This window comes from Ictidomys tridecemlineatus, chromosome 1, assembly GCF_052094955.1.
Source record: "Ictidomys tridecemlineatus isolate mIctTri1 chromosome 1, mIctTri1.hap1, whole genome shotgun sequence".
Lineage (NCBI taxonomy): Eukaryota > Metazoa > Chordata > Mammalia > Rodentia > Sciuridae > Ictidomys > Ictidomys tridecemlineatus.
The window spans coordinates 243,655,239-243,676,375 of record NC_135477.1 but is presented as its reverse complement, the minus strand read 5'-3'; the positions used below and the strand labels follow the sequence as shown (position 1 = coordinate 243,676,375).

The following is a 21,137-nucleotide window of genomic DNA, read 5'->3' as shown; positions in this document are numbered from 1 at the left end:
ATTAGGTGAAAAGCAACTGTGTCAACAGTGAGATTTTGGTTCACAAAAAAGAAAATGAAGCCTATTTCCACAATGTAAATACTTTTTGGTTTTGGTAATGATTCTTAACACAGATCTATGTGCCTAGAAATTCATCTCTGATCTGTATTTGCTCCAGGTTGGGACAAAGTACAAAGTCTCAGGAAACAGAACATTTATTTTGGAATTTCAACAGAAGCCCACTGCAGATCAATGAACAGCACATCAATGACCTTGAGTTAGAAGCATCCTTTGGGTTTTTATTGTCAATAATTACTCAAATGTGCGTTTTTAAGAACTGTCACATGGCCTCCAACCTCTTCCTTCAAGCACATTCTACACCCTTGTCCAAGGAGTCCTTATAAAGCCTTGCTCAGATTATGGCACTCATCCACCTCCAAACCTTGGGTGTTTCCTGCGACTACTCAACAGGGTATAAGACCTTCTGTTCTAAACTGGCTCTTCCAGCCTTCCCACTTTCCCTCTAAACTGAATTTATTCTACATTTCAGAAAGGGTCTTAAGCACCACAGATATTTAATAGATGTTAGCTTAATACAAGATGATGGGTACTGTGGAAAACAAAAGCACTATTCAAATAAAATATGCTTGTTCGTAGGGGGACAGTGAGATCTGAAGGTCATAACAAATTAAAAAAAAAAATCAAGAAGAACAAATAGCTGTTGTTTTTAAAGCAAGCTACTTTCTGGACTGTGGAATCAAGTCCCCATCCATAGATCTTTATACTTATTACTGAAGATGATCATAATCCCATCTAACTCCACATCCTTCTTATGTGAAATCTAAGTGTATAACTGTGAGAATTCTGGTTCTGGGATAACCAAAGCAGCCGAGTTGTGAATCATTCTGCAGCGGGTAATATTTAAAAGGAACTGTAGGTGGGAGTGAGAAAAGAGGGAGGGATGACAGATGGCAGAGGAGGAAATGTTCTCACAACAGCATTGGAGAGAGATTTGTTGAGGATGGAAATCACACAGCCCTCTCAGAGTCACAGAAGGGAGCCACATGGGATGGGCTGAGGGGTCAAAGATCAGAGTCTTCAAAATTTTAAAGAGGACAAAAACACCGCCTCTTGTTACATGCATTACCTACAACAGAGAAACTGCAAGTATCTCTGACATTACATGGAGAATGTAAATGAACGCAGGGATACTGAACTGAGCTTAAAAGCCATTATTTCTAATTTAAGAAGTGTAAAATGACGATGGCAATGTCTTCAGGATCTCTTTTCAATTTTAGTAAACAAAAAATCTTTATAAACTCACAGTTTACTCCTCATCTACATAATCCTGTTTTCCTTTTTAAAACCGAAAATGCTTCAACTACTGATTCTCCTAACAAGAATGTTTAAGTCTCTCCTCATGTGAGATCAATTTACTCTCCTCATCTTAGATTTCTTACTTGAGTGATAGAGGGAATATTTAGAAGAGAGTTTAGATGTGGGAGATAAGACCAATTTAGGAATAAGGAAGTAAATATGAGAGGATGTGAGGAGGAAAAACCTGAAGTTTGTCAGTATTTCTCAATTATTATTACAGAACAAACATTCAAATTTTATTTTCCCACTTCTTAGATAAGGGGTCAATAACTTTGAATTCTTTAGCACAGATGACTGGCTCTCTGGAAATTATTGTTGAGGCACCTGGAAGTTTTAATTATGAATTTAAAATATATCAGCTACAGAATGAAATTACTGGGCAAGGCATTTTGTTTTGAGAGACTAAAGGATAGGGTATGAACAAACAAAATCTTAAGGGATTTATCATGTAAAACCATCATACTGTTTACATTATACCTAAAGAAACACTCTTGGCCTTAACATTCAAGGACAGTATCTTTCTTCTTGTTCTCACTCTTTGCTGGCACTCTGACTTGAACTAAACTCCTGATGCCCATTACTCTTATGTCAAGGTAAGATTTAGAAAACTAAGTAATAATGCAGAGAAGGTTCACACCTTCGCTGTGATGATTCCAGGCCCAGGCCTGAACCGTCAGTTCACACTGGCTGTGAGGATTACTAATACAGGTAGCACAATTATCCCATTGGACACAAACATTAAAATATCAGGGCTCACAGCCCTCCCCTCACCTCTGGTTGAGGAAAAGTGTCTGGGTTATTACCTTCTTAGCTTCTTTGTTTCTGCAGAGAAGGGACCAAAACAAGACATATGGATAGATTCTCTTGAGAAAAGAAACCAGAAAAGAATTCTCTCCTGGCAAAGAAGTGGGAGCCCAGATGGCAAAGGCAGGAGAGAAAAGATGACAGAGAAACCTTTTTGGGTAGACTCTAGAGGCTCCTAGGAGTTCTGGATGCTAGAAAATAGAGAGGCAGGAATTTTAATTAGAGTCCCATGTTTATGAGTTTAGATCCCAACATTTGAGAGCCATGCAGGTAAACAGTGGCATCTTTTTTAGGTAATGCTTTTCCAAATGAGATACCAGCTAAATCCCTGAGCCCTGACATTCATTCATTAAAATAATTAATCATACAAGTACCAGATTTCCCAATATTAGTTAACCTGATATAGCTGAAGTATCTGATTTAAACATTAACTACGAAAATCTAATTTATAAGATCCAAACCATTAATATGAGAACTAAATAATTTTTTTGGTTTAAATTCACCACCTTCCTTAGGTAGGTAGCTAAATCTAAGTTATCGTCATTTGGATACTGAGCTAAATGAGCATAACAGCCTAATATGGAGCATATATTGACTGACTGTAATAAAGAGCACCTGACCAAGGGCAAAATACTGACCTCTTGTGGTTTGCAGTGAAATTGCTATACATTTACATTAGTCATTAGGAAGACTATTACAGCCCTCTGGGATAAAATAAAGGAAAACTTTTAAAAATGAAGAGACAATGATATTATTCCCAAGACACTTTGGGTATAAATACTTCCTAAAAGAAAGATGGATTCAATTGCTTTTATTTTTTTTTTTATACTCTTCTTGACTGTAGAAATTGTTAAGCAGGTAAAATTAAACCTTGGATGAACCACCAAACTCTTTTTGCATCTTTCCAGGAACCCTCAAATTTAGACCCAGCTCAGGCAGTAACTCACCATCACATCTGGATAAGTCACTTCACTGACAGCCCTTCTGCTTAGACAGCATGGAGACTCTCATGAATATACACCACCTACATGCTATGATTCTTCATGTTCCTTGACCATCCAGGTCATAAATCACTCTTACAGAACTTTTTATTTAAGTCCAGATGAAGGCTTTTGAGTTAACTAGAGCTGATTTGATACTTTTTTTTTTTTTTTTTTTTTAGCAGGGGTGGGGTAGGCAGGGAAACCCATTCGCTCACATGGGGTCTGCCTTCCCAATTATACTCGGAGTGCTCTGGAGGTAAAGGCTTGCTTAAGCTTCTTTTGCAAGTCCTTCAAAGACACCACTCAGTATTCTCGTATTTTAAAATGCTGACAGTGTGATAACAAATGTTTAGTGAACAATCTCAGTCAACTCAACTTTATTAGATATTCTAAGCAAGAACTCTGCTTTGGCTTTTCTATTTTGCTGGTCTTTCCCAGCTAACTTGTATATGCTAATCTTAATATTTAAGTTGAAATGTTTGCTATTAATAGTGACGGATTTTAACACCAAATGGAATCTCTGTTGGTCCCTGTCTTCTACAAGAATTAAAAAATATAAATAAAAATTTAAAAATATAAATAAAAAAATACAAAACCAAAACATACTCACAGTAGAGTTTCAGGAATTATATCATAGCACCGACTGAGTGACAGGTGTTGGAGGTAGTTGAGCTGGAGAAATTCTGGAAAGCAGTCATGCTTTAGCATGACACTGTCACTGTAACAGAGCAGAAGAGAGGACATTCAAAACCACCCTGGATGGAGAACACCACTGCTCAGTTCCTTCCATTCAACATTAGGGTCCTCTCCCCTAGAGTTTTCAACTTTTGATTTAAAATAAAAAACAAAAACATACCTTAAGTCCAGATGGACAAGGTTGGGGCATCTTCTGACTAAGGTAGAGACATCTAGGAAAAATGAAGAAATATGATGGTCACTGCTAAATGAGGAACAAGACAAGGATATTAGTATCAATGCTACCACATTTAATGATTGTGCTGCAGGTTCGAGACAATGCAATTTAACGATGCACTATTAGAAAGAAAAAACCAAAATGATCACCTTGGTATATAAAAGTTTCTACTGAGAAAACCTAAGAGTCCATCTGAAAGGCTACTACTGGCAGTGTTGAGAAGGCTGTGTGAAATGACTGGCTAACAACAACCCATAGCTTAATTATGTATCAGCAACTGGTGGGATAAAAACAAGGAAGAAAACAAAACAACAGTACATACAGACAAATATACAGGCGGCACTTCAAACCAGTGAGGAAATCATGTCTTAAAAAACAGTGTTGGGATGGGCTTATGGCTCAGTGGTAGAAGCACTTGCTTTACCTGGGTGAGGCACTGGGTTCAATCCTCAACACCACAAAATAAATAAATAAAATGACATATCCCAACAAATTCCACATTTAATATAGGCAATTATTTATTGAATCTTGGGATATATAAAGACATATAGGAAACACTTATAATACACTACATATATTTTTAAAAATTCTACCATGCAAGGGCTGGGGATGTGGTGCTCAGTGGTAGAGTGCTTTCATGGCTAAGATCCTGGATTTGATCTCCATACTGAAGGGGAAAATCTACCACGTTGGAATAAAAAAATTTACGGAAATATCAGAAAACTGGGAATAAATGTTTTCAACACAAGTTAAACAGAGTTAGTAGTCTTACTGTACACATAAGAGAAATATATATATGTGCATACACACACATATACATATATGAAAAAATACCAAAACATGAACTGATAGCAGTCAAAAAGAAAATAAAGTAACAAATACTAAATAAAATAAAAAATACCATTTTTCAGCCATCAAGTGAAAAAAATTCTATTCTAAGCACCCAGACCTGATGAAATAATTGATGAAACAGTCCACCAGAAATGGATATTTGATTTTATAAGCAGCCTTTCCAGAGGCTGAAAGTGATTTCTTTTCTTTTTCTCTTTCTTTTCTTTCTTTTTGGATGCTGAACTGATATTTTAAAGCGTATTCAAAGCAATATACATCATTTTACCTTTTGGTCTACTTGTTTCACTTAGAAAAATGCAGATATGCAAGAACATACTGACTGTAGTAATAGTTACAAACAAATATCCCTCCTTCAAGTAGGTTAGTTTGTTAACCTTTGTCTATTTAATAAAATATAATACTAATCATTATTTATTAAAAATATTTTTTTCTGTGACATGAAAAAACATTAGGAGATACACTGAAAACAAAACTTCTACAATACAGTGTAAACTCTTATTTAGTCATACGTGCACACACACAAACCCACTTACATATACAAACTCACAGAAAGAAAGACAGGAAAGAAAAAACCCAGAAAGAAATATTCCAAAATGTTAACTAGTAAGGGGGTTGGGATTGTACAGATAACGTTTCAGAATTTAGAAAAAGTCACACAAGCTCAACAATATGAATCAATAAATGTGATTTATGCAAAACAACAACAAAACTTCTCTATCATTGAGAATTTTTTTTCTTCTCACAGCTATATTTTTGGCCACATCATCTTCTCTAACGTCTAGACTTTCATTTCCAACCGCCTTCTCAACTTATCCATTTCAGGTATATGATGGCATCCAACTTACATCTAAAAGCAAATACTCAGTATGTCCCCTAAATCTGTTCCTTCCCTAAAGTTCTTCTCATCTCAGAAAGTGATAACTTCATGGATCCAGTTGCTTAGGCCCAAACTCTAGGAACCACATTTGACTGTTTTTCTCACTGCCCACACCCAATCTGTCTCCAAATCTTGCTATGCTGGATTTCAAAATGCACCCCAAATCTGATCATTTCTTAGTACCATGAATGTCATCACCCTAGTCTCCTAACTTTCCTCCCAGCTTCACACTTTCCCCCCTGGCACTAGAGTAAGCCCTTTTTAAAAAAGGCAAGTCAGAACCAGGCTTGTTGGTGGTGCATGCCTATAATCCCGGTGACTCAGGAGGCTGAAGCAAGAGGACTTCAAGCTTGAGGCCAGCCTCAGCAGTTTAGTAAGACCTCATCTCAAAACAGGGCTGGGATAAAGCTCCCCTGAGTTCATACCCTACTCATACACACACACACACACACACACACACACACACACACACACACACACACACACGGCAGGCAATTCAGTTCATAACACTGTTTGACTCAGAATATTCCAATGGCTCAGAAAAAAACCCAAAACTTTTTCTTTGGCTTAGAGAGCCCTTGGCTGCCTGTTCTCCCTTGCTCCTTCTCACATACTGGTTGCCATATCAAGCTTTTGCATCTGCTGGTCCTTTGTTCCAGAATGTTATCTCACAAATCCACATGGATTTCTCCTTCACTCAACCAGGGCTCTGCACAAGCATCACCTCCTCAGAGAGGGCCTCTGTTTCACCAGTCCACCTGAGAGTAGTCTTCTCTATCCACATTCCACCTGCTCATCCGCTTTATCTTTCACAACATTTGGGAGTTTTGTTCACTGTCTGGCTCCCACATAGAATGAAAGCCGAATCAGTGTGACTGTCTTCATTTTGTTCAGGGCCACATCGTTATGTAACTCTGGAACACAGCTACATGTAACCTGGTGCTCCATCAACATTTATTCAATGAATGACCGCAAAATGAAGAAAGTGCATAATACAGTTTTGGGTGACCAACTGTCTAGTTGGCCAACTAGCCATCAGTAAAATTATAAAATCTTTGATACCACCAGAGGAAAAAACCAAACAGAGAAGGGATAAAATTAGTCTCCCTTTCCATTCCTAATTTAAGCCTTCTCTTCCCTGGGTGAGAAGTGTTAGTAAACAGTAGTCACTGACAAGATTCCCTTTTCACTGTTCCCTTCACTTGGCCACAAACAGATCTACTAAAGCTAGAAGGGATCTTAAAAACCAGGCAATCCAACCTGTCACTTCAGAGCAGAGGTGATTTCTGCTAGGAGTCAAGGTCAAATGCAAGATGAAAAGCTAGGTCCTCCAAGATCACATTGCGCTTATCTCATTAACTGCCTGCCCCATAGGGAGGGAAGTGATACTGTCTGGTGATGCTGAAATAACAGCCAACAGTAACTCTCACCACTTGCCAAGAACTATTCAATGTGCTGCACGTACATCAACTCATTTATTCTTTATTATAACTCTAAGAGGTAGGTCCTATTATTATATCCATTTTGCTGATGAGGAAACAGGAACAGAAAATAAGGAAATTGCTCATGGCTCTCCAGTAAATGGCAGAATGGGTATTTGGAACCAGGCATCCAGGCACCAGTTTGTGAGCTAAAACCAAATCCATATTATCTTATATATAACACAATATTGTGTCCTACACTAATGGCATTAATTAAAATTTTTATTTCCATGGTGTATTTAAGAAAACTATCACTTTTAATTTATACTCTCTTTGTCCTTGAGCTGAATGTATCTAGTAAGCTGGATATTATTATCTATAATTCTTAATTGAAACTTGGGAAACAACTTATCTTCACCTTTTCTGGAAGAACAAAAAGAAGAGTTTAATCTATACTCAGGCAAAATTAAGAGCAGTTGCTTTATGGCAGTTTTTCAAGCCTACAACAAGTTCGATGTCAGAAGATGTCAGAATCTCCCACTACCTCATTAATGTATGGTGAGACTCTGGTGCAGGAAAGGACAGTACCTAGAGCACTGCCAACTCTTCTCCTGAGCATGAGCAGGGAAGAACCAAGTGTGGTGGTATTCAAGGGGGAGGATGCACACTGGTGGTATTTTAAACTCCTTGGAAGGTGGTCTGGAAAGAACTAGCCAAAGCTTTCCACATTCTTGGAAATGTGCCTGAAGATTTGTCTCTGTCCATCCCAAAGTTATTTCTAGAAGTGAGAAAGTCAAAAAGATTCTAAATGTCCATTAGAATATCAGCTGCATAAATTATTATTGTTTAATATAAATTATTCCATATTCAGTTGATGGTGTATCACACAGGCTGTTGCTGATGTACAGTCACTGAAAATGGAGCTATTTGGAGAGAAAAAAGGCACACTACAAACAAGTATTCCATATATTAAATTCCTACACTCAAATGAGCTAGTTACCAACATCAAGACATAGTGGATGTGTGTCACTGGATTAACTAGGTTTTATGCAGCCCAGACTGAGACTGCAATGTGAAGCTATTGAAAAAAAAACCCTTTCCACTTGTAACCTTGTCCTCTAATTCGCTAGCTATTTACCTTTACCTAACCCTTCCTGATCAGCAGTTTCTCCCCTGGAAAAGGAAACAACACAGGCACTGGGCCAACTTTGAGATAACTTAGGAGCTGTTTAATATATCATATTTATTTGTACTATTAAAGCCTCAGTTGCCAAGGCCCGGAAGTTCAAACCTGATTTCTGAAGATTCTTTCGGTAGCCACTAAGATTCAGCTGGGTGATGGTCTCTGACACATGTGCGACAGCCACCTGCACGTGCTTTTCAGTGAACTCATAGCACCAGGAGAGGTTCAGCTCATCCAGTCTGCACAAAAGGAAGGTAATAAGGATAACGTGAACATATCACACAGGAATGAATTTGCCTCAAGCTGTAAATAAAGAAAATATAAAACCAGAGATTCCGTACAGTTTTATGCACAGAACACCCACTGTTCTCAGCATCTACCTTTGCTCATCTGAAACTGCCTTCTCCCCTTTGACATTTCCCTACCCCATTTGCTCCTGAAAGTTGCTCAGGGGATCCAAGCAAAGATCCTAGTGTTTCTCTCTTCTGGAAATAAAGGGGAGCCCCCTCCTCTCCTGCAGACTCAATCCTCATCTCAGGACTCTAAGTGGAAATGCCAGCCTATGTGTTTTCATTCTCAAACCATCTAGGTGGTGGGCGAACAACCAGACAGACTGAGCAATCACTGAAAACATTTTACAAAACTGGTAGATGGTAGTAAGGATTGTAAAATGCCGCTTTGTGTGCCTCTGTTAACTGAATCAATGAGGTTTTCAAAGACAATTATCCACTAAGTCACACCTTCCACTTCCCAAAATCACTAGAGTAGCACTATACATCTATATCTTATCTCATTGATGACATTCTTATCCAAAGGCAATTGACTTTTAGCAGATCACTAATAAGACACAGGTACAAATGCTATATACCAGAGACAAAAGAATAGTTTAAAACAAAAATAACATACTACACACACACACACAGTACTGTGTATTCTATAAACCATGTATCCCCTCGCTTAGAAATATCTCTAACTCTGTACCTTTTATCACTGACATTATAAAAGATGTTAATGGAATCACCCACATCTATTATGGTTTATACTTAAAATGTACCATTTTTGATCAAACCTGCAAGTTAGGTCTATAGATATTATAAGGGAAAAAAACTTGACTACATAGTCATGTGTAAACAGATTTCTTTCACCTACACTGTGGTAAATACACCACATTCCCCCTGCTTTCATAGTAACAAAAAAACAGAAAAAAAGAAATCACTATACAAGCATCTCTCCCATAAAAATGGAATTGATTTGATTCTAGAATTTAGCAGGAAAGTTTTGCAAAGCAAAAGATACTGTGCTTTGTCAAGAACGAGGAGAGTTAAGAATAGCTCAGAAAGTTCACCCAGCTCTGCTCAGATGTGAGGGTAACTGCACCTGATTCAAGAGCTCTATAATCAAGGCTCAAATCTTTCCTACCTGGAACAGCTGCTTAGCAGAGTCTTCAGGGCAGACTCAGAAAATCCAGCACACCCACAAAGGTTGAGTCGTACTAAATTTGAGTTCTGCGCAAGATTACTAGAAAAAGAGAAAAATGCCAAAGGAATACCGATGAGGCACTCTTGTTCAATCAATAGGAACTTGGAGGAAAGCAAGTTAGTGTCCTAAGTGCACAGGCCTTTGAATGAGATTGAGTTTAAAATTCACTTTTCACTATCTCTGGGACACTCAGCAGGGTTCATTGCCTCATTTTATTCACCTGGGCAATGGCCATAGCAGTATCTTCTTTGTGGGGATATTAGGAAGATTAAATGATACAATGAAATAAAGGACTTGGCACAGTATCTGATACAGAGTAAATGCACCAGAAACACTGATCAATGTACTTTTCAAATTAAAAAAAAAAAAAAAAAAAAAAAGAAAGCAAGCAATGGGATGAACATTAATTCCATTTGTAAGCAAATTTCCACATGTAAAAAGTCACAAGGTTCTTGCAATATTACATCACTTAAATTTGCCCTCTCCTCTACTACATTCCTAAATACCCTGTTGAGGGCAACTTAGTGATTAAGAGCCATTATTCTGAAATCATGTCTTAATGACAGGTTCAAATCTTGATTCATCACCCACTAACAGTGTGACCTTGGACAATTATTCAGCCTCTGTGTGCCTCAGTTTCCACAGCCATAAGAAGGAAACAATAAGAACATATTTCGTGGGGTCCTCTCAGAATGGAATGAGCACACACTTAAAGAGCTCACTTAGTACATGGCACCAGCAGCTCTACCTCAGCTGCATCCTTTGTCCAACACTTGGAGTTCTATGTGAATGTCTTCAATACCCGACTCACAAGTCACTTCCTCTGAGAAGGCTGTCTTCCCCAAATTTAACTGGCCTCTCTCAATGCCTCATAGTCACCAATCCATTTAACAAACATGATGCACTGTAATTATCCATCTCACCCACGAATGAGGCATGGATCCTGCATGAAGTTCTGGAAAGTTCTACAGAAGTTGGAGCACTGCATGAGATATTTTGTGTGTCCATCTGGACACGGATGGAAGGGGCCCCTAGTTACAGAGAGGGTACACAGTTAATAAATACAAGAAAATGCCTTTGTCACATGTTTTGGTTGCTACTCACTTGACAATGGGATCAGAAAGCTGGAGGCCTTCCAGGCTTAGATTCTGCAACTTGGAGCACTGAGACAGAATGCCATGGAGGGTAGATACGTTTATAACTGAGTTAGACAGATCCAAGTGCTGGACACGAAAAGGGCTGAATAAAGAGGACAAAAAGGAGTTCTCCGTGAGGTGGCTGCCACAAATGCACTCAGGTCCTATCAGGTCCTTTCTTTTCCCCAAATGAGCAATCCATCACAAATAAAACCCTAAATACACATTTCATGTATTAAATATAGTTCTGGTCATAAAACAAATTGCTACTTGTTGTTGCCCACTCTTTTTTTTTTTTTTTTTTGTAAATTCAAAAGGATCTTTGCCAAGTGCAGACACTGCTGCCAATACTGTCCCAGTTCCTACGATGATCCTGGTTCTGGCGAGGGTGAGTGGGTACGTGGCAGTGGTTATGCACTAGAACAGGGAAGACAGAAGAGGAGGCCAAGTTTAATTTTAGACATGCTAACATTGAGGTACTTGGAAGAAATTCAGGTTTGGAAGTCTTTAGTTAATTAGAAATAGGGAGCTTAAAAGAGAAGGCTGAGCTACAGATAAGGATGTGAGAGTCCTGAACATAAACATGTCTGAGAACAGCCACGTAGACGAGAAGAAAAGCAGCCAGGAATGAATTCTGGAGGGAACAAAAGGAATCACACATGTAAAGAAGACTAAGAAAAGGCATGAGTCGGGGAGAAAGAAGCCGGGACATGATTCAATGATGGAAAGAAGGGAAAAGTCCTAGAGTGGGGAGACACATTAGCTCTGCTGTGGCCGGCTTCTTTCTCTTCTTCAGTGTCTAGTTATTCTACTCAAGTGTGAGACAGCACCAACCCTTAATGCTGCATAATTAGCAGTGCCAGAGAAATAGTTTTTCAAAATAGTCTACCAAACAAACAAACAAACAACAAAAAAAGAAACCAAAAACAAAGAGGGATGCCCCCCCCCCCCCATTGTAAATCTGCCCAAGTTTGTCCACAACAGGACTGAGAGCACACGCTACAAATCTGAAAACACCACTTGTGAGTTTCTGTTTGTCAGAAATGGGCAGTGGGCAAAGACGGAGGCTGTTTGTCGCCTCATAAATCTAGGCTAGTGCTCTACCACTGAGCTACATCCCCAGCCCCTCAATGAACACCTTTAACCCCAGGAAGAGTACAGTAGAAACCCCGAGTTAAAATCGGAGTGACGTCACTGAAACCTGTGCCATACGGCAACCCGAAGGCCACAGGGCGTGACGTGTACCTAATGTCCCACACTGCAAAGAGGATCTGTCATAGGCTGTAAGGCTGGATAAAGAACTCTGTGTTCCCCTCAAGGTTTAGAAAAGAGCCTTTTTTAGGGAGTTTACTTTTTTACCTGCAATGTTCAACCAAGGGTTGGTCCACAAATGATCGGGGGCAGCGGAAGGCCACCACGCCTCGAGACAGCAGACGAACAATCACATCTGGGTGCAGATTTTTACCTGTGAGGTCCAGGGTTTGCCAGAGAGATTCATCAAACCTAGAAAAGAGGAGGTGCTTGACTTGGTAAGTAGTCACAGGTAATGCTGGAGGCCCTCAAAGATATTACTAACCAGTAAGACACAGCTGCTAAATCCCCTTGAAGGAAATTTTACTTTAAAGATGACTATGCAAATAGCTAAGATATTTTAAAGACACTACTAAATATTTCTTGATCATAATATGAATAAACTTACACATTTTACTTTTTATATATTTCTAATTTAAGTGATTCGACGCTAAAATTAGCACTTTCAATGATCTAGAAGCAGAGAATAAAATTCTAGTTTTCAGGGGCTGGGGTTGTGGCTCAGTGGTACAGCGCTTGCCTTGCATGTGTGAGGCACAAGGTTCAATCCTCAGTACCACATATAAATAAATAAAGGTATTGTGTCCATCTACAACAATAACAAAAAAATTTTTAAAAAGCTGAATATTATTTTAAAAATCTAGTTTTCAATTCAATATGACAACTTTAAAACTGATTATTCAAGATGGATGTGGTGGCGCATGACTGTAATCCCATGGGCTTGGGAGGCTTGAGGCAGGAGGATCTCAAGTTTAAAACCAGCCTCAGCAAAAGCGAAATGCTAAGCAACTCAGACCCTGTCTCTAAATAAATACAAAATAGGGCTGGGGATGTGGCTCAGGGGTCAAGTGCCCCTGAGTTCAATCCCCAGTCCTGCCCCCACCTCCAAAACTGATTATTCAAATCACTTGATTATTTACTAGATGAGCAGTTTCAAAGTTTCTTAAATGACACCTCTTGCCATTGTCATTAAGCATGAACAGACCGGGCTTGGTGGGGCATACCTACTATCCCAGTACTCAGGATGCTGAGAAAGGAGGATTGCAAATTCAAGGTCATCTTTTGTAAGTGAGGGAGACCCTCTCTTAAAATAAAAAATAAAAAGGCCTAGGGACATAGCTTATAGCTCAGTGGTAGAGTGCCTTGGATTTAATCTCTAGTACTGAAAAACAACAACAACAAATTTGTGAAGAGATCACCACAATTTCCAAAAGTAACATGCAAATAGAACTTAAAAAACAAAGTTATTCTATTTTATCACTATTTTATTATGAGATACAGCTATCATAGATATTGTCTAGGAAAAAGCAGTCATAGTTCAGCTCTGCTTTACAGTATCTTACACTGAAATCAATCACATGCACCCATATGTGTATGTATGTACATGTGTGTACTACTGTGAAAGAAAAAGGGAAAATATTAGGTTACAGTGTTTCTAAAATAAAAGGGAGGTTTCAAAAATGTATCCACAGATGAATTCAAGCAAATGAAATAAAATGTGAAATATAAGCACATGAGGGGATATTCTCAATTCTTAGGTGCAGTAGAATTTTCTTTTTTTTTAATAGTACTTGAAATAAGTGGCCCACCGGCCAGGGTTTTGAAACTTTTGGTATATAGAAATTATCAGTGTGTGATTTGACCCCTATTATTAGAAAAGGGCGGACTGTAGATAAGATATCCATAAGAGACTGGAATGCTTTGAATCTTTCTCTTGCCCAGACAAAAATCTACTTCCAAGAAAATGACACTGGATTACCCACTGGTTATCTCAGATCTCATGCCTGACATTTCTATTTGCACGGAGGCAAAAACAGCTTACTAAGCATTCTGTAACAACCTGGGGAAATTTCTGGAACATTCACATTGTTCCTGAATAACATCCATCTTAAGCATAGACAGGAAGATGAATTCAAGAGCTGTCTGAACCCCAAGCCAAATATAACTAGTTAGGGTTACAGCTGTGTAGTCAGCTGGACCTTAGATTCTTGTTTTCCCACTTACCTCTCAACCTACTGTTCCTAAAACTGAAATAGTATGGATATTGTCACTTAAGACTATATGGAAGATTAAACTGATAACACAGCCCCTGGCACATAGTAAGTGCTTAATAAATATCATTGATTTACATTTCTGACAATTGAAATGAAGAGCAATGGACTTCAAGAGGGGGAGATAGAGGTCGAAGATACAAAGCAACAGATATGTAGGCTAAGTAAGTCTCAAGATCTAAGATACTACATGAGGACTGCTAGTAATATTGTAGCGCATTTGGGATTTTTGCTAAGAAAGTATATTTTAAGTTTTTTTGCTACAAAAGAGAGAAAAGGGAACTGTAACATGATGGATTTATTTATTTCCTCAAGCACAGAACTATTTCACTATTTGTATATTAAGCCATCATGTTGCATACCTTAAATATGTACAACACAATTTTTTTTTTTAAAGGCTGAGATGCTGCATGGAGTGGACAAACGCACTGTTGGTGGGAAAGGAAAACCAAAGTGGGGTTTCCTGGGTGGGGATAAGTAAAGCTCAGCCACCGTGCCAGCACTACAGGCATGCAAATTCTTTCACCTTCTAAGCATATAGCCTGCTCCTGCCAATGCCTATGCTGTCTTGTTTCCAGACACCCTGAAAGGCCTCCTGCTGTCTCACGAAGGGAGTTCTGAATACGTGGAGAGAGAAACCAGATAGATGGTCTCCAAACACAAAAGCAGAGATGGGGAAGGGTGGAACTGGTTAAAAAAAAAAAAAAAAAGTTTCGATTAAAAAGCAGCCTCAGGACTGGGAATGCAGGTCAGTGGCAGGGTGCGCCTAGCACACAGGATGCCCTGGGTTCCATCCCCAGCACTGGAAAAATAAACAACAACAAAAACCTCAGTCTTTTTCTTGCTTCAGGCCTGTTACTCTCTTCCCAGCCCACCATCTACACCTAAAAATTGTTACCAAAAAACACCTGGGGTGGTACTCAACATGCCCGGGAGGCAGGCACTGCACCAGCAGTACAGTTTATCCTCACAGCCACACTACACCGAGGGAAGCATCACTGCAAGCTTACACAAGGGACGGGGAGGCCGAGGCTTGTTAGCATCAAGTACCTCACTCAAGTCGTGCAGAGTGTAAGAGGCAGAGGCGAGGCTCACATGGGGATCTGTGCTCATACCTGGCCTCTGGAGTGAGGCACACTGTCTTTATGGCTTTCCAGAACTCTCTCTGCTCTTAGCCCACTGCTTGGCCCAGACACCACACCTGGTAAACAGGTGCCAAACTGAATACCAGGCCAAGAAGTTGTCAGAAAAGAGGAAAGTTTACACCTCCAGGAAACTCCTCTCTTCCACTGTGAAATGAAGACACTATTATTAAAACTAAGACAGTCTGCTCGGGCTTCTGTACCTTTCTTGGCTTTTAGTTTCACCAGACTCCAGTGAATTCATCTCTTTCCCTTCCTCCCTCATCTGTGCCAAAGGGATGCAGAATACTTACGCGAGGCAGTACCACCTCTTACAAACGCCGGAGACTTTCAGCAGATCGGGGAGGCAGAGGCAAGAGAAGATCCCCAGGAGCAGCTCATCTGGGAGGGAGTCCCACGAAACACCTGTAAGACAAAAAAAAAACAAAAAACAAAAACAAAAATAAAAAGTTTCCTTATCACCATTCTTCTTCCCTGCCAAGTGAACTGAGTCTTGCTAAGCATGCTAAGGGTTCACAATGGTTAGCTTAAAAGGGGGATTTAACACTAACTGAATTCTTCAGCCTCACCTTTGCTTTTCTGTCCAATCCAAGCACCTCACTTTCTCAGCAGTATGAGAAAGAACCAAGACTACTGGTCCTGTCCTTTTCCCCTTCGTTGCCAGTCGGCTAGCCATGGACAGGGACGTAAATGGTGGCACAGAATGAGGCCCTAGCCCATCAAGGTATCATGATGTTCTGGGTCACTAAGACAAGCATCCTTGCTCCCCAGGCTGCTATTCATTTCAAAATCAAATTGCTATGTAAGGCCCAACTGCTATGCTTTGAAGGCCTCGCAAGACATCCTCAAGAACAGGTCTTATCTACCATGATTTATTTATTTACTTCCTCATTTCTCTAGCCCCCCCCCCAGTCCACAAGTTTTGCCAACGACCCCCCACTCTGCTTTTTAACATTCTTTATATTTCCAGAAATAAGCACAAAGTCTGATCTGTCCATCCATTCATACATTTACTGAACATGTACTACATGCAAAGGTCTGTTCTAGGGATACAAAGATAAACACAGCATAGTCCTAATCTGCATTTGCCCAGAGTTTTGAGAGGGATAATAAGGAATTTCAGTGAAGTATGGTGATAACCTACAACAGGGCCCAGGGTGTTCTGCAGTACATGGGAGTGCAGCGGCGGCAGGGAAGCCTTTCTGGAGATGGTGGCAGGATACAGGTGCAGGCTCTATCAATGCCTGTCCTTCTCAGTAGGTAACAAGGAAAACTAAGGGTAGTGGGATAAAGGCAAATCACCCATGCTGACCGTGGCCCTCAACCTGGGGAGACAGCTGGAGGTTATACTGAGGGTCCTCAGTGTGACAACCTTTCTACCATAGCATTCCTCCAGAGTCAATGCAGGCAGAGGACAGAGGTTCTTAAATCAAGTTCCTGCCTGCTCCTCAAATCCAAAAAATGTTGAAAGACACTTCTTTCAAGTTTTCCTTCCTTAGTTCTTCATTCTTTGCTTCCTCCTGCATATATAGGGCATATTTTTGTATTTGATCTGATAAAAAATTATACAGTTGCTAACATGTTCAGGCTTTTACTATGATCTACAAAGATGATCCAAGTGAGTAGCCTCCGGGAGTTTGAGAATTATTGTACTGAGTGAGAAGCCCAACTTTGACTGGAGTCCCAGCTAGATTGCCCTGACTACTGTGAATTTAGGTAAGTTACTTAATCTCTCTGGGCCTCGATGTTCCATCTACAGGAATGAGAATAAATAGATTTATCTTGCAAAACCATGAAGATAAAATGATGTAAGAGCAAGGATAAAATGATGCAGCAGAGAGCTAGTCAATCATTCTCACCTCTATTCCTCTCTTTCCCTCATTAAATCTGCATGTTTTCCTTTTATGACAATGTCTTCTTTTCAATGCGAGCTTTAGTTTTTTACCAACAGGCGAAAATACAAGATCTGAAGAGAGTTGACAAGAGCTGCACAGTGTGATTCACCAAAATCTCATATCTGCCTCCTAAGTTTGAGATTCCCGGGGACAGACCCTGAGAACATGACTTCCAGTCGTTTGTTTGGGAAGCAATGGAAGGAAGAAAAGAAAAAAAAAATGAAGAGAGACATGGAAGAGAAGGAAGCTTACTCAAGGCATGTCAATAAGTAAGTTACTGTTATGGGCAGCTGGGATTCAAATCTTCTGGGGACTCTATGAGACTATCTGGAATTGCCCCATAGCTGTCCTGCCCAAGGGCATGGATGCTGGTGAGTTCATAAGGGCTATCAGTCTCTCTGCTGTTAACTCCCTAGCATTCCGGTCCAGAGAAAGCCCTCAAGCACAGAGTCACAATGCCAGAAAGCCTCTGGCATTACAGGAATGGTGAGCTTCATGGGGGCTGTGGACAGGGCGCCAAGAGTGTCCACGGAAGATGGGTGGGAAAGGAAATTAAGAAAGCTTGCTGAGAAATGCAAGGCAGGTAAGATAAAAAATACAAAATAAAAAATAAAATACAAGTTTGGTGCTTTTAATTTTATTGGAAAGATATAAGAAATCAGGAAAAAACAGAAGAGCAATAGGAAACAGTTAATTAAAACTGCTAGGAAGAAAATGGAGCCATAAAGATGAAGGTAGAGCTAGCACACCCAGGCAATGGAGCCGAGCATACAAGAGAACAATCTGGAGTTAGGAGGCTTTGTGCTGCAACCTCTGTCTCCAACTGCCTGGCTGCTCCTCCTCCTCCTCCTCCTCCTCCTCCAGACTTCAGCTCAAACAGCACTTGCTCAGAGAAGCATTCCCAGGTCACCAACAAAGCCCTACGCCCAGGCTTCCACATTCAGCACCTAACACAATGCCCAACACATAAATGGCACTTGATAAGTATTTATGAAATACAATATACCTTTTATTCCCCTTTCATCTGCCGCAGTCTGGCTGGGCACAAAACAACCGAGCAGCCACCGCCACGAAGCACTTGTAGGTTCAAACAGCAACTCCTTTATTGCCCAAACTCCTGCAAACCGCCACCCACAGGGCCCTTCCAGGAACACCACACACCAACTGGAACTCCCTCCACCAGAACCTCACCAACCAATGCGAACTCTCCAGGAGTCCCGAGAGAGAGCTCAACTGGGAACTCCTCAATGGGCGCCCAAGGCAGCAGGAGCCGCCATATTGCCGGACAGCAGGGGTCCATATACAACTGAATAGACAGCCTGTTTCAATCCAGCATCATCCAGTCACAGCAATTATACACATCTTAACTTAATTATCAACATCTTAATGGCTAGCTGGCATCACCTCTCAACCACTCCTTCTGGTAATATGCCAGGCACCAGGCTGTGGCTCTCAGTATTCATCCAAGCTATAAATGTGTTAATTTTCTTAATGTGACTGGTTAATCTTCATTAACCAATAAATACATGCCCAGTGCCTACAGCCCAACACTGAATATTAGAAACTGCCTAACTGGTATTTCACAAAGGAATGATCCATACTCCAAAGAATGCTGGCTTTAATTTAAATATAAGCCTGTTAAGACCAGTTTCCTCATTTTTAAAATGATAAGGTTGACCTGTGACTCCAGTGCTAGGAGCTAGTTAGGAATCACAGCTCCTGCCCAGTGGCCTCATTAGGAAATGAACTAATAAACAAATACACAACCTAACAATTAAAACTGCCACCTTCTGGAAGCCCTAAAAAGTCTCAGGCATTTATGGAAGAACTGTGATGCAATCTTTGGGGCAACCTGTGTATTATCATCTGTGGGGAAATTTATCTTAGTGGGGTTAAATAACTTCACCAAGGTAACATCAACTCTTAGGGGGCAGAGGCAAGAAACTTGGGTTTCCAAACTACCCTACCTCACTGTGAGGTGCAGTCACAAGAAGTGGGAAGCCTGATGACCTGCCAGGTGGCAGAGGCCCTGAAGGTGGAGGTATAGTATCTGCGAAGGGATAGCATGGCACCCTTCGCATATGGAGGGGATGAGGCTGAAGACAAACTGCAGAGAACGACTGTCCTCTACCAGTAGTCTTTGGAAGAGAGGGGGAGGGGCTTCAAGAGAAGATGAAGCTATGACAAAAGGGACATGATCACCCAACTAGTGCATGGCAGAGTGGGAATTCAAACCCAGGTCTGACTTTGAAACATGAACCCTTTCTACCTCCTTCATACTCTTAAGAGTTTATGTTTTCCTATTGTGAACAGTACTTGATTTATTCTAAAAGTTTAGCAAAGGTGAGAATTAAATTATGACTTGCTATGGAAAAAGAAATCAATCAGGGCTAGCAAGAGATCAGTGGAGGGAGAGGGAGCAAAACGCGAAGATGCTGAGAATTCCAAAGGGTTTGCCACCGAATGGAAGAAGCAACAGCTCAGGACATAGAGTCTGAGCTAAAAGCCAAGCATTCAGGGCTTCACTCAGCTGACCACAGAGCATAATTCACAGGGCCCCTGTGTTGGGGTGCAACAGCCTGGAACTGGCTGCTGTCTGAGCAGACAGGCAGAAGTTTGTCTTCAGTAGCTGCTCTAATGGCTGGCATCCAGGATGTGATATGCTTAATCTAATTTTACTTCCCATATTTAATTCTCAAAACATCAGCCATCTGTTTCCTGGATTCTTGACTACATCTCGGCCTGGTCTGTTTGCTGAGAGAGGAAGGGAAAATCTAGGTCTCTTCTCCACTCGCTTCTGCTTAACCCACTGAAGCTACATACTGATTAAAGCTGTACACAATGATAAAGATTCCAATCTTAAAAGACATGGACAACAGCAAAACATGCTTCCCAGCCAGACCAGGGCAAAAACTGGCCAGAGCAGAAAGCTTGCTGATCACCCTCACCCACCACTTTCGAAATTCTCCTCAGGCACAGACCCAGCTTCCCATACCTCTGTAACCCATCATCTTCCATGTCTCCTCTGGAAAGAGGGAGGGACTTACAGGAGTTTTCCTTCCTTTTTTTGGTGGTGCTGGGGATTGAACCCAGGGCCTTATGCATGTAAAGCAAGCACTCTATCAACTGAGCTATATCCCCAGTCCTATAGGAGAGTTTTCTATGCATTTGATCTGTGCAATACAGTTAACATCTCTTACTTGAACTATATTTTTCTCAGAATGTCTCCTACACTCAGATTCAAACAGAAAATTCAAAGTAATCTTAACCATCTCCCAAATTTCAACTTAAAAAAAAAAAAAGTTGCTTCTCTCTTGAAGGCATCAATAAACAAATTATACTTGCAAGAGAAGCATGCATCCTGATGCTCATGGCTACTGTGTTTTTTAAAGGGAGGGGGGGTTCACTTAATGATTGCTTTTCTGCCTTGTTTTAAGTAGCAACACCCGATGCTTCCATTCTAGGGAACTACACACAGATTTTGCCATCCTGGATAAGCTCTCCTTCCTCTTCCCACAAACAATGAAGAGAAAATGAAATTGTGCTAGCTTTTGACATTTTTGGTGTTCTTATTTTTTGGCTAGATGGGCCAAAAAGCAAAACTGAAAAACTATAACAGGGGTCCCCAGTGCACGCCTTGGCCCACAACCCTTTATTTCTATGAAAAGCTTGCTCAATCCTGGGGGATGCAAGGAGTTACAAAGAAACAGTAGAAACTAAGATTTGGGGACTCA

The 21,137-nt window shown here is 40.4% G+C and overlaps 1 protein-coding gene across 6 annotated transcripts in view; it reads right to left on the bottom strand.

Annotated features, from left to right (window-relative positions):
• Positions 1 to 21,137, bottom strand: part of Skp2 (S-phase kinase associated protein 2) — a 29,003-nt gene that overhangs the window by 2,479 nt on the left and 5,387 nt on the right. For 2 of the 6 annotated variants that reach the window (XM_078017452.1, XM_078017459.1), the window contains exons 3-9: positions 15,802 to 15,913; positions 12,364 to 12,507; positions 10,973 to 11,107; positions 9,809 to 9,907; positions 8,498 to 8,628; positions 4,000 to 4,051; positions 3,754 to 3,861 (exon numbers count right to left, since the gene is read on the bottom strand). In XM_078017452.1, the coding sequence (XP_077873578.1) occupies positions 3,754 to 3,861; positions 4,000 to 4,051; positions 8,498 to 8,628; positions 9,809 to 9,907; positions 10,973 to 11,107; positions 12,364 to 12,507; positions 15,802 to 15,913 (781 nt within the window). Of the gene's footprint in view, positions 1 to 2,159; positions 2,352 to 3,753; positions 3,862 to 3,999; positions 4,052 to 8,497; positions 8,629 to 9,808; positions 9,908 to 10,791; positions 11,108 to 12,363; positions 12,508 to 15,801; positions 15,914 to 21,137 lie in introns of those variants that run through there. The other 4 variants (XR_013424093.1, XM_078017453.1, XM_078017456.1 and 1 more) reach the window with 4 other exon arrangements.